A 13,627-nucleotide genomic window follows, 5' to 3' on the forward strand; every position below is an offset into this window, starting at 1 on the left:
GCCTGTTTCTGAGGTTTCTTCGGATGAAATCGTACAGGCAGTTGCCTTCTGTGTCTGCATCTCTGGCTCATGGTCCTGTGTCTGTGAGGCTCATCCACGTTGCTGCATGTATCCGTAGCTCCTTCTTTTTTGCTGCGAGGCTCCCACTGACTGAATACACCTCGGCATGTTGTGTTTTTCCGTTCTCCTGTGGATGTGGGTGGTTTCTGGTTCTTTGGTTCAATGACTCATGAATATTCTTGCCCATGTCTTTGGGTGGATATGGCCGTTCCTTCTTTTGGGTAAATTCCCAGGAGTAGAATTGCCAGGTGAAGGGAGTGCCTGTGTTTACTGGCTTGTAAATTTTGTCAAACCGTTTTCCAGGATGGTTGCACTGAATGTTCGCTAGCAAAGTCTAAGGAGTTCCAGTTGCCCCACATTCTGTAGCAATGTTTGGAACTGTCAGTCCTTTAATTTTTACTATTCTAGTGAGAGTGCAGTGGTGCCTTATTGTGGTTTTAATTTGCATCTTAATTTGAATTTTCCTGATGGCTAGTGGTGATAGGCACTTTTCTGTTTGTTGATCAGCCATTGGTATATCTTCATGTGAAGTGCCTGTATGGTTTTTGCCATTTAAAAATTGAATTGCCTTTATTTTTCTTATAAATTTGTAGCAGTTCTTTATATTCTGGATTTGAGTCCTTCAGTGGATATATATATATATATATATATATATATATATATTTATGTCCTATATCATATATTTGATTCCAGTTTGAATTTTATGTTTTCACTTTTTTCTCTCCCTTTAAAATTTTTTTTAATTTTGTTTTTTCTTTTTCCGTTTTTTATTTCTTTTTAAAGGTTTTTTGTACTTCTGTGTTTTTTCTTTTCTAATTTTCTTTTTGTCTTTTTGCAGTTTTCACTTTCTTAATGGTATCATTTGATTGATAAACAGAAGCTCCCCAGTATTATCAATTACTTTTCTAGTGTTATTTTTTGTATCCAGTTTAAGAAATCTTTTTCTAACCCAAGCTTATGAACTATCCTCCAGTGTTTTCTTTTAGAAGCTTTCTTGTTTGTATCTTTCACATTTAGGTCTGTATTCCACTTCAAATAATTTTTAGTATGGCATGTGGTTGGGGTCAAGATTCATTTTTCATGCGGATGACCAGTTGTCCCAGCACTGCTGCTGGAGAAGTCCATCCTTTCTCCACTGAACTGTCAGAGTGCCTTTATTACCACCGGGGGACCATATGTATTTGGGTTCTATGTCTACGTGTTAATTGTTGATGGATGTTGCCAGAGTACCCTCTAGAAAGGTTGTGTCAATTATACTCCCACCGCTAGTGTATGAGCATGTCTGTTTACACGCACCCTCCCCACACTCAGTGTTATCAACCCTGAAATGTTTGCTGTTTGGATGGATGTAAAATGATCTCACTGTAATTTTTGTTCGCATATTCCTGTTATTAGTGAGGTGAGCATCTCTTCCTGTATGTTGGTCATTTTGATTTCTTCTGTGAATTTTTCATTCTTTTGTCCTTTCCTTCCCTAGTGGATTCTTTTTCTTATTGAGTTATAAGAGATTTTAATATGTTTTAGGTGGTTATATTGTATCTGTTTTACGTGTTTCAAATACTTTATCACACGGGATGGCAAACTCTGGCCTGTTTTTGTGAATAAAGTTTCGTTGGAACACAGCCATGCCCACTTGTTTATCCATTTTCTGTAATGGTTTTCATGTTACAGTGGCAGAGTTGCGTGGGTGGGACAGAGACCATGTGGTTTGCATAAAGGAAAAAAAAAAACTTACTATTTGTCTCTTTATGGAAAAAGTTTGCCTCAGTTCAGTCGCTCAGTCGTGTCTGACTCTTTGCAACCCCATGAATCGCAGCACACCAGGCCTCCCTGTCCATCACCAACTCCTGGAGTTCACTCAGACTCAAGTCCATCCAGTCAGTGATGCCATCCAGCCATCTCATCCTCTGTCGTCCCCTTCTCCTCCTGCCCCCAATCCCTCCCAGCATCAGAGTCTTTCCAAAGAGTCAACTCTTCGCATGAGGTGGCCAAAGTACTGGAGTCTCAGCTTTAGCATCATTCCTTCCAAAGAAATCCCAGGGCTGATCTCCTTCAGAATGGACTGGTTGGATCTCCTTGCAGTCCAAGGGACTCTCAAGAATCTTCTCCAACACCACAGTTCAAAAGCATCAATTCTTCGGTGCTCAGCCTTCTTCACAGTCCAACTCTCACATCCATACATGACCACAGGAAAAACCACAGCCTTGTCTAGACGGACCTTAGTCGGCAAAGTAATGTCTCTGCTTTTCAATATGCTATCTAGGTTGGTCATAACTTTTCTTCCAAGGGGTAAGCATCTTTTAATTTCATGGCTGCAGTCACCATCTGCAGTGATTTTGGAGCCCATAAAAATAAAGTCTGACACTGTTTCCACTGTTTCCCATCTATTTGCCTTGAAGTGATGGGACCGGATGCCATGATCTTCGTTTTCTGAATGTTGAGCTTTAGGCCAACTTCTTCACTCTCCACTTTCACTTTCATCAAGAGGCTTTTTAGTTCCTCTTCACTTTCTGCCATAAGGGTGGTGTCATCTGCATATCTGAGGTTATTGATATTTCTCCCGGCAATCTTGATTCCAGCTTGTGTTTCTTCCAGTCCAGCGTTTCTCATGATGTACTCTGCATAGAAGTTACATAAGCAGAGTGACAATATACAGCCTTGATGTACTCCGTTTCCTATTTGGAACCAGTCTGTTGTTCCATGTCCAGTTCTAACTGTTGCTTCCTGACGGGCATACAGGTTTCTCAAGAGGCAGGTCAGGTGGTCTGGTATTCCCATCTCTGTCAGAATTTTCCACAGTTGATTGTGATCCACACAGTCAAAGGCTTTGGCATAGTCAATAAAGCAGAAATAGATGTTTTTCTGGAACTCTCTTGCTTTTTTGATGATCCAGTGGATGTTGGCAATTTGATATCTTTTCTAAAACCAGCTTGAACATCAGGAAGTTCACGGTTCATGTATTGCTGAAGCCTGGCTTGGAGCATTTTAAGCATTACTGTATTAGCGTGTGAAATGAGTGCAATTGTGCGGTAGTTTGAGCATTCTTTGGCATTGCCTTTCTTTGGAATTGGAATGAAAACTGACCTTTTCCAGTCCTGTGGCCACTGCTGAGTTTTCCAAATTTGCTGGCATATTGAGTGCAGCACTTTCACAGCATCATCTTTCAGGATTTGAAACAGCTCAACTGGAATTCCATCACCTCCACTAGCTTTGTTTGTAGCGATGCTTCCTAAGGCCCACTTGACTTCACATTCCAGGATGTCTGGCTCTATGTGAGTGATCACACCACCGTGATTATCTGGGTCGTGAAGATCTTTTTTGTACAGTTCTTCTGTGTATTCTTGCCACCTTTTCTTAATATCTTCTGCTTCTGTTAGGTCCAGACCATTTCTGTCCTTTATCGAGCCCATCTTTGCATGAAATGTTCCCTTGGTATCTCTAATTTTCTTGAAGAGATCTCTAGTCCCTCCCATTTTGTTCTTTTCCTCTATTTCTTTGCATTGATGACTGAAGAAGGCTTTCTTATCTCTTCTTGCTATTCTCTGGAACTCTGCATTCAGATGCTTATATCTTTCCTTTTCTCCTTTGCTTTTCGCCTCTTTTCTTTTTTTTTTTTTTCGCCTCTCTTCTTTTCACAGCTATTTGTAAGGCCTCCCCAGACAGCCATTTTGCTTTTTTGCATTTCTTTTCCATGGGGATGGTCTTGATCCCTGTCTCCTGTACAGTGTCACGAACCTCATTCCATAGTTCATCAGGCACTCTATCTATCAGATCTAGACCCTTAAATCTATTTCTCACTTCCACTGTATAATCATAAGGGATTTGATTTAGGTCATACCTGAATGGTCTAGCAGTTTTCCCTACTTTCTTCAATTTGAGTCTGAATTTGGCAATAAGGAGTTCATGATCTGAGCCACAGTCAGCTCCTGGTCTTGTTCTTGTTGACTGTATAGAGCTTCTCCATCTTTGGCTGCAAAGAATATAATCAATCTGATTTTGGTGTTGACCATCTAGTGATGTCCATGTGTAGAGTCTTCTCTTGTGTTGTTGGAAGAGGATGTTTGCTATGACCAGTGCATTTTCTTGGCAAATCTCTATTGGTCTTTGCCCTGCTTCATTCCGCATTCCAAGGCCAAATTCGCCTGTTACTCCAGGTGTTTCTTGACTTCCTCCTTTGCATTCCCATCCCCTGTAATGAAAGTTTGCCTCCTTCTGCTTTATTGCAATTTGTTGTTTGTATACTATTGTTTGTCTCAGAAATCTTGTATACACTCAATCTTGCCAACCTTTTTCTTTATAGATTTTGGATTTTATGTGTCTTATATAAGAAGGTCTTACCTATCCTGAGTTAACAAAAATACCTCATATGTTCTTGTAAAGTTTTTGTGGTTATTTTTGTTGTACTTATGCTTTTTTATTCACCAGGATTTTATTATTTAAAATTTTATGATATATTTTTCTTAACCTAGTATGTCCAAAATATTATTTTCAGTGTGGGATCAATATAAACAATTGAGGAGATAATAGACATTCTTTTTTCCATTCAGTACCATGTCTTGCATAAGTTTACTTTTGTATATGGTGTGAGGTAGGGATCTAACTTTATTGTTTCCCAAATGGATAGCAGATGTCTTAACACCATTTATTGCCCAGTCCTTCTGTTCTCCATGGATCTGAAAAGGCTTCTCTATAATATACCAAGTTCCCTTTTATACCTGGGTTTGTACCTGTGTTCTGAGGTGCTCCACAAATCTTTCTGTTCCTGTGCAATACCACACTGTATATTGTGACCTCTTGTACGGCTATACTCCACTCACCTTTATTCTTTTAGAAAATTGTCTAGACTAGTCTCCCATTTATATAAACCTAGAACCATGTGGCCAGGTTTCATAGACAAAAGCATGTTGGAATTCCGATTGGGATTGCCATGAGTCACAGATTAGCTCCACAGGATGGGCAGGGCGGGGATCGCCATCTCTGTTTTACAGATGAAGAAATTGAGATCCAGAGAGGGGAATTGACCAGCCCAAGGTCACATAGATGGGACAGGGTGGAACAGGAAGGTATCTTACCTTGATTCGTTGAACCAGTAAAATTCAGCTTTTGTATATTGAGCACCTGATCTGTGCCGACCAGACGGTGTGCAGGCACTAGGGGTGCTGAGACCCAGTCCTCACCGTGAAAGAGCTCCAGGCTCCCAGGGAAGTTGGGTGCACTTTCCCCAAGAGCAATAATGGGAGTTTGTGCAGGGCCTCAGGCTCCCTGAGGAGGGGGGACCCTGGAACGTCCCTCAGTGAGTAGGTGGGAGTTTTTGTGACGATGCCAGAGGTGGAGAAAGGTGTCCCGGGCAGCGGGAACAGCATGTATGAAGGCCTTGAAGCGATAATGGCTGGCGGTTCCAGTCCTGTCGTGCCGCGTGGCGGTGACCCCTCCCCTTCTCTCTTCTGCACCATCACCTGTGCAGACAAGGGGACGTGGCTCTGCCCCCCTACTACCAGCCGGAGGAGGATGACGAGATGCCCTTCATCTGCTCCCTGTCGGGGGACAACGGCATCATGGGCTGCCACGAGATCCCTCCGCTCAAGGAGCAGGGCCGCGAGTGCTGCCTGTCCAAGGACGACGTCTACGACTTCGGGGCGGGCCGCCAGGACCTCAACGCCAGTGGGCTCTGCGTCAACTGGAACCGCTACTACAACGTGTGCCGCACGGGCAGCGCCAACCCCCACAAGGGCGCCATCAACTTTGACAACATCGGCTATGCCTGGATAGTCATTTTCCAGGTGAGGCCCTCGGGCTTGGCACCGGCCCCTCGGGTGGGCAGGGGTGGGCAGGGGTGGGGGAGCAGCGTCACCCGGCACTCTGTGCTCGGCGTTTGCCACCTGAGTCACTGAGGTCTGCCTGGCCTGCCGGCACGACAGGCACTATCACGCCCATGTTCCAGACAGAGCAACTGAGGTTGGGAGAAAGGACTGTAGGCCCTCGGGAGTATTGCCTGAAGTCTCTGTGCCTCAGTTTCCTTATCTCTAAGACGGGGGTGGGACTTCCCTGGCGGTCCAGTGGTTAAGATTTTCACCTTCCCATGCAGGGGATGCAGGTTCATTCCCTGGTCGGGGAGCTAAGATTCCACATGCCTTGCAGCCAAAAAACTAAACATAAAATGGAAGTAATGTTGCAACAGGTTCAATAACGACTTTAAAATAGTCCACATCCAAAACAACTTTTTTTCATTTAAAAAATGGGGGTCATAACAGCTCCCTCCCCCTGCCCCCCAACCTTGAGTGGCTGAGAAGAATAAACCAGACGTGAGCAGAGCCCAGCGCGCAGCGAGTGCCGGGTCAGGGTTACCTTCCTGCTGTGGTTGGAAGGAAGGATGGGGTAGGTGCAGAGGGTGGTGGCTGAGAAGCCGCTGAGAGGGCTGCTCTGTGAGCTTTGCTCTGGGGAGCGTTAGAATCATAGAATTCAGAGCCGAAGCTGTGATGTGGTCATAGCCCAGCATCTGTGTTTGGAGACCTTCCGGTTCCAAGAGGGGGAATTGCTCCGTGCAATTGCCCAGAAGCCAACAAGACCGTGGTGCTGGGGAGGACCCAGCATCCGTCTTGCCCAAGGCTGCTCTGCTTTTCCTCTCTGAGAAAGTACATGGGGGACAGAGTCATACCAAGCTCAGCACAGCCACTGTCCCTGGCTCAGCTGAGCTGCGCCCCCAGCCCTGCCGGGCGGGCTCTGTTAATCCCACGCACTGAAGAAGCAGCTGAGGCTCAGAGAGTGGCCCAGGGGGTGAGCTGGAGTTGCAACCCAGACCCCCTCCCCGCCACCTGCTTCTTCCAGTCCTTCTGCTTTGCTGTGGAAGACTGAAAGGTAGGGAGCTCTGGAGCCAGAGGGACCAGGTTAAAAGTCCCCAATCCACTCCTTGCTGGCTGTGTGACATTGGACAAGTGTCCTAATCTCTCTGGACCTCAGTTCCTCACCTGCATGTTGGGGATGAGGATGCCTGCCCAGTGGAGCCCTCGGGAGAGAGAACACGTGTAGTGCCCCGGTGCACTGGGGGACCTCTGTCTGGGGCACTCGCTTCGCTGCCTGCCTTTCCAGAGGCCCGGCCGTCCCAGCCTGTCTCTCCTGCTCTGTTCTGGCTGCAGGTGATCACTCTGGAAGGCTGGGTGGAGATCATGTACTACGTGATGGATGCTCACTCCTTCTACAACTTCATCTATTTTATCCTGCTCATCATAGTAAGTGTCGAGGGAGCTGGTGCTCTCCGGGCAAGCTCTGGGACCCACGGGCCAGGGGGCCAGAGAGTCTTTAGGAGTCCCCAGGGAGACCCTCCGAGCCCACAGGGCTGAGCGGGAGAGAGCAGGAGGGGCAGTTTTTAAATGCATCCGAGCCACGGGTGATTGAAGGAGCTCGTTGGGGGTGGCTGCTGGAGGCATCCATCGCTTCTGATTGCCTTCATTTCTCATTTCTGGGAATTGAAGTCCACCCAGCGCTCGAGTTTCTGTGTCTTGCAGTCTCTGGGAATACATTCCTTTATGACCATAGCAGGGATGCAGCCCCCAGATGAAGCTTCTCAAGAGCTCCAGCATCTCCCTCGTTTCCTGGGGCGGGAAGATGAGATGCTGTGAAACCAAAGCCTGGAGTGGCTTCCCAGGCAGTCTGGAGGGGAGACTGAGCCTGGGTGTGGGCCCCTGGAGCTCCTTGGAATTCTTGGAGGGACCCACGCCTCTCGGGCATCTCTGCCTTGTTGGGGAGACTTGGAGGTGAAGGGGGCTGTCTCTACCCCCAGAGAGGGCCCCTCTGCTGGCCAGCCCCTCTACCCTCACCACAGTCTCCTCTAAGCTTAGAGCTCATCCACTCTGTCCTGCCTGACAGCCTCAGCCACAACACAATCCTCAAATGTCAAGGTGATTCACTCCCAGGAGAGTCACTGCTGGCTCCCTGCTGTAAGGCTGGGTTGTCTGGCTCCCTGGTGTTAGGAGGGGGTGCGCTTGGTGCCACACCCCCTCCTGGGCTGCTGGGACTTTGACCTGGGGGTTCAGGACAAGCTAAGCTGAGACACTCACTGCTGGCTTAGCTTCAATGCCTTCCTCCGCGTGCTGGAATGCCTTCCATAAGGAAACACTGCCGATAAAAGGAGAAGATTGCAGGCTTTGTTCAGCATCCCCACCCATCTGCTGGTTCGTTCATTCCCCAGCACTTTCAGGGAAGCCTGCACTGTGCCAGGCCCCGAGTGCTGGGTGCTGAGCAGTGGATCTGGCCTGCCCTGCCCTCTGGGAGCTCACAGTCTCACTGGGGAAAACGGGCTGCCTCAGGCAGGGGCCAGCCGCATCTTAGGAGCCGTGCTGTCGGGGAGAGGAAGGAAGAGGGGATGAGGGACCGACTGTCGCCTGCAGGAACCTTCTGGTGGGCAGCCTGGAGGAGGGTGCAACCCCACTGCCTCTCTCACTGCAGCTGAGTCTGGTCCAAGGCTCAGCCCGTGTCTGGGAGGAGCCTGACTCTGGAAACTGGGGCGGGAAGGGCCCTTCTGCCTCTGGTGGCCCCTGGAGCAGGGCCTGCGGACTTGAGGTAGCAGAATTCCTAACCTTTCCCTACCACCCCATCCAAGCACACAAGGAAACCTTTTCTAAGGCAAACCTCTCTAGTGGGGTCTAGGGCCCAAGTCAAGGCCATAGCGAGGGCAGGGCTGGGGTGGGTTTCAGGGCTAGCAGAGCCTGCTGGGTCTCTGCCTCCCTCCCCTGCCTCAATGTTGATGTCCCAGGCGGGAGGGCAGCTGTGGTCAGGATCTAGGGGTCCGAAGCAGGTGGGCTTGGAAGCAGGCTTCAGGGAAGCAGCCTTCTTGGGGGGCTGCCCGGACCACCCCTGTCCTGGGCCCCAGCCTCCTCTGGGAGCCAGGCCTCAGTGATCTTTTCTTGTTCCTAATCTGTGCCCGTGCCTCTCCATCTCTCTGGGCCCTCCACACCCCGCCCCCTCCTCTCTCTCCCTGTCCCCACCCTCCCCCCTCCACCCCGTCTCCGTGCCTCCCGCCTCTGTCCTCTCTGAGCCTATCTCACCCTCCCTCGGCATCTCTCCTTGCCTTTCTCTCTGCATCCCGCTGTCTCTGGCCGTCTCTCTGCCTGTTTCATGTCCGGGATCTGCCCTGCCCTTCCCCTGGTCCTCTTTCTGTCTCTGCATCCCCTCTGCCCCTCGCCCTGCCTCCATCCCTCCATCTCCACCGCTCTCTCTCCGCCCTGTCTCTCCTTCTCCCTCTCCCACCCTCCTGCGGCCGGTCTCCCCCCACCCCCACCCCTTCTCACCCCACCATCCCCTCTGTCCCTGTCCTCTCCCGTTGGTCACAGGTGGGCTCCTTCTTCATGATCAACCTGTGCCTCGTTGTCATAGCGACCCAGTTCTCGGAGACCAAGCAGCGGGAGCACCGGCTGATGCTGGAGCAGCGGCAGCGCTACCTGTCCTCCAGCACGGTGGCCAGCTACGCTGAGCCTGGCGACTGCTACGAGGAGATCTTCCAGTACGTCTGCCACATCCTGCGCAAGGCCAAGCGCCGGGCCCTGGGCCTCTACCAGGCCCTGCGGAGCCGGCGCCAGGCCCCAGGGACGCCCGGCTCCGCCACGCCTGGGCCCGGCACCAAGGAGCCCAGGCACTACAGTAAGTAGCGGGGCCTCCAGGGTGCTCCAGCCAGGCCTGGTGCGTCTCCAGCTGGGGACTCAGAAGCGGCAGTTTGAAAACGTGGCCTGTCCCTCCAGCACAAGCAGAGGTGTCCATCTAGTTCAGAACCTGGGCCTTCCCCAGGAGCGGCAGTCTACACTCTCAGTTCCCTGTCTCCTTTCCCGACCACCTGCTGGGGCCTGGCCTGGCCTGGCCCTGGACTTGGGGGGCCTAGCCCCACCCTGGCGGAGTTCCCTTCTGACCCCAAGTGTGCACAGGACTCAGGCTCTACCGTGGGCTCCGTGCACAGAACGATGAACAGCTCTGTCGTTTGTTGTTGTTCCGTGGCTTGGTTGTGTCTGACTCTGCAACCCTGTGGACTGCAGCACACCAGGCTTCCCTATGCTTCACTGTCTCCCGGAGTTTGCTCAGAATCATGTCCTTTTAGTCAGTGATGCCCTCCAACCGTCTCCTCTGGCATCCCCTTCTCCCCCTGCCTTCAATCTTTCCCAGCATCCGGGTCTTTCCAGTGAGTCAGCTCTTTGCATCAGGTGGCCAGAGTACTGAAGCATCTGTCCTTAGTTTCCAGTTCAGTCGCTCAGTCGTGTCCGACTCTTTGCGACCCCGTGGACTGCGGCACGCCAGGCCTCCCTGTCCATCACCAACTCCTGGAGTTCACTCAGACTCACGTCCATCGAGTCAGTGATGCCATCCAGCCATCTCATCCTCTGTCGTCCCCTTCTCCTCCTGCCCTCAATCTTTCCCAGCATCAGAGTCTTTTCAAATGAGTCAGCTCTCCGCATCAGGTGGCCAAAGTATTGGAGTTTCAGTTTCAACATCAGTCCTTCCAATGAACACCCAGGACTGATCTCCTTTAGGATGGACTGGTTGGATCTCCTTGCAGTCCAAGGGCCTCTCTAGGGTCTTCTCCAACACCACAGTTCAAAAGCATCAAGTTTTAGGCGTTCAGCTTTCTTTATAGTTTTCCTTAGTTTCCTTCATAGTTTTCCTTAATTTTATGAAACTATAAAACCCCTTTCCATTGCAGGCCATCCCCCCTCCCTGCCCCCGCCCGGGGCTTCCTGCTGCTACCTGCCTGCCTGCTGGCACACCTGAGCAGGCATGTCGGGCACCTCACATACTGTGATCCGCTCCTGCCTTGGGGCCATTTCTCTTGCTCGACTGTGGATGGTTCCAGAGAGTTAGCCCCTTAGGCTTCAAAGGGTTTTCCATTCATTTTCTCATCTGCTCTAGAAAACAGTCTTAAGAAGGGAGCAGAATAATATCGGCTCCTGTGTTCAGATGGGAGTGCTAAGGTCTGGAGGGATGAAGGGAGTCACGCAAGGTCACACAGTGTGTCAGGGACATCAGAGTTACCGGTTCTGTCGCCTCCCGCCCCCCACCACCCAGGGGGACACGAACCTCTCCAGTAAGAGGAGGCGAAGGAGCCACAGGAGGTGAGCCCCACCCCAGGCCCAGCCCTGCCCCCCAGTTGGTGCCAGTGAGGAAGGCAGCCAGCCTCAGGACTGCACCCAGGGCAGCGGCAGCTGGGACCCTGGCTGGCCCGGCTCCTCTGTGGCTCTCCGGCCTCCATCCATGGAGTGAGGATGAGGCCAGGCCCTGTGGAGTCAGCCACCCCAAGCCCCGCTCCTGCAGCTCTCATGTTCTGGGAATCTGAGATGCTCAGAGACAAGCTGGAGAATTCATCCTCAGGGCAGCCGCCCACCCGTCCCCGGGCGCCAGCCGTCCAGGCGTGGTCTTGGAGGAGGCTCCAGGTGGCCCGTGGGCTGGCCCAGCACGTGGCCGGGGGAGTGGGGGTCTGGCCAAGGCTGGCACCCCGTGTTCCTGGATGATGTGGGGAGGGTGTTTACTGCTTAGGGACTTCCTGCTGTCGCCCACTCCTCTCTCCCAAGAAACTGCGTGGAGAGAAGCCCTAGAAGGCTTCTGGAGGGAGGTCGTCCCCTGCCCTGGGCCTCCGCGCCTCCCCCAACTCCTCCCTTCCTTGGGAAACAAGCCTTAGCGGGGGCGACCCCATGCACCACTGGGCTGGGAAGTACTCTGGTCTGACCTCCGATGCTGAGGTGGGCCCACGCCTGGCAGCCCCACCGGTCTAGAGGGTGAGTGAGTCAGAGCCTTGTCCAGAGGTATTTGGTAGCAAGTGTGGAAATGAAGGGTAGACATTTCAGGCTTTTCTTCCCCTTTAACGTTATATATATTTTGCTACACAAGCAAAACCCGTTTATTCTAGGAAAACATAGACAAATATAAAGAAGGAACCAAGCCTCCCAGATGGAGCCTCTCTGACGCTTCTTTGAAATGGTTCACGGATCATAGAACTTGGCTCCAATACTGGCTGAGCTCCTCACCTCTCCGGGGATAGCCCTGGGACGACAGCTCCTGCCCCTACCACGTGTGGGGACCTCCTGCCCGCTCCCCAGGGCCCACCTCGACTCAGCTGTGTGGAGGGGAGCCTGGTGGTGGGGAGAGGTGCTTCTAGAATGAGGATTTTCCTTTGCCCAGGGCTCCTGCCTCCTTCTTTCCTGGATGCCATAGACCCCAGGAAAATTGAGGAACGTTGAGGCCACCTTGGCTTCCTCTTAGGGGGTATCTGCCCTCCACATCGGCCTTTTCAGCCGTTTTCCAGGCTCCATGATGCCATGAAGCAAAACAGTGGGGACGGCTGGGGACGGACTAATCTCGGGGGGCCACAGGTCAGGAAGTGATGGAGCAAGGACACTCCTCAGGGCTCATCTGCATCTTAACCAATAGAACCCATCCCTGTGGCTCTGTGGGGTGGGTGCTTCTGATCCCTGCTTTTCTTCGGGGGCCAGGAAAGCCCAGAAGGGGAAGCAGGTTTCCCCAGGAACCACCAGCCGTCCTCCTCCAAGCAGCGCTGGTGGGTTCCAGGCAGACTCTGTGGGCTCACGCGGGTGGTGACCCAGGTTATGCCAGACCGACTGCAGGTGGGGACTGCCTCCTGCATGACCCGAGGCCCCGACCCTGACCCCTGCTTCCTTTCCAGAGTTATGCCCCCGACACAGCCCCCTGGACCCGACGCCCCACACGCTGGTGCAGCCTGTCTCCGCCATGCTGGCCTCCGACCCTGACAGCTGCCCCTGCTGCCAGCACGACACCGGCCGGCGGCCCTCAGGCCTGGGCAGCAGCAGCGACTCAGGCCAGGAGGGCTCGGGCTCTGCACACGCAGGGGTCGGCGAGGGTGAAGCCGGCACGGATGTGGCCCGCACCAGCGAGGACGGGGCCTCCTCGGAGCTGGGGAAGGAGGATGAGGAGGGGCCGGCCGACGGGGCAGCCCGGCTGTGCGAAGACGTGTGGCGGGAGACGCGAGCCAAGCTGCGGGGCATCGTGGACAGCAAGTACTTCAACCGGGGCATCATGATGGCTATTCTGGTCAACACCGTCAGCATGGGCATCGAGCACCATCAGCAGGCCAGTGGGGAGCGGGGCGGTGGGGGGGCATGGGGCGGGCTGTCATGTGTGTGCCCAGGGGCCTGGCGCGCACCCGCTATGTGTCTGTCTTGTCCTGGGTCCCATTCAGCCACGTGACCTCAGTGCCCAGCCCAGGGCTAGGCATGGAGGAGGCAGAGCTCAGGGTGGACGAGTGACCCAATGGCCACCTGGGGTGAGAGCCAGGGGGAGCACTTCCTGTCCCTCTCAGCGTGGGCACCTGCTCACCCACAGCCCATCCCTCGCTAGTCCCTGCTGCATCCTGACTTCCGTGCCTCGCCTCTGTACCCGAGCCTTCCTGTCTCTTCTCTCCAAAACCCCTGAAGTGGTCTTTCCAGAGGCTGGGAGCGCCCTGGCCCCAAACTTCCACGGCCTCTGTTGCCCTCGGCACAAAATGCAGACCTTTTCACCGATGGTCAAAGCCCCTTGTGCTCTACCCATGACACACCTTCAGCAGGTGGGCGCGTCC

The 13,627-nt window shown here is 52.5% G+C and overlaps 1 protein-coding gene across 1 annotated transcript in view; it reads left to right on the plus strand.

Moving 5' to 3' along the window:
• Positions 1-13,627, plus strand: part of CACNA1I (calcium voltage-gated channel subunit alpha1 I) — a 111,721-nt gene that overhangs the window by 59,271 nt on the left and 38,823 nt on the right. Inside the window, exons 6-9 of the mRNA XM_068970653.1 lie at positions 5,525-5,840; positions 7,194-7,286; positions 9,387-9,693; positions 12,716-13,140. Coding sequence (XP_068826754.1) covers positions 5,525-5,840; positions 7,194-7,286; positions 9,387-9,693; positions 12,716-13,140 — 1,141 coding nt within the window. The remainder of the gene's footprint in view (positions 1-5,524; positions 5,841-7,193; positions 7,287-9,386; positions 9,694-12,715; positions 13,141-13,627) is intronic.

The sequence above is a fragment of the Capricornis sumatraensis genome, chromosome 4 (genome assembly GCF_032405125.1).
Source record: "Capricornis sumatraensis isolate serow.1 chromosome 4, serow.2, whole genome shotgun sequence".
In the NCBI taxonomy this organism is placed as follows: Eukaryota; Metazoa; Chordata; class Mammalia; order Artiodactyla; family Bovidae; genus Capricornis; species Capricornis sumatraensis.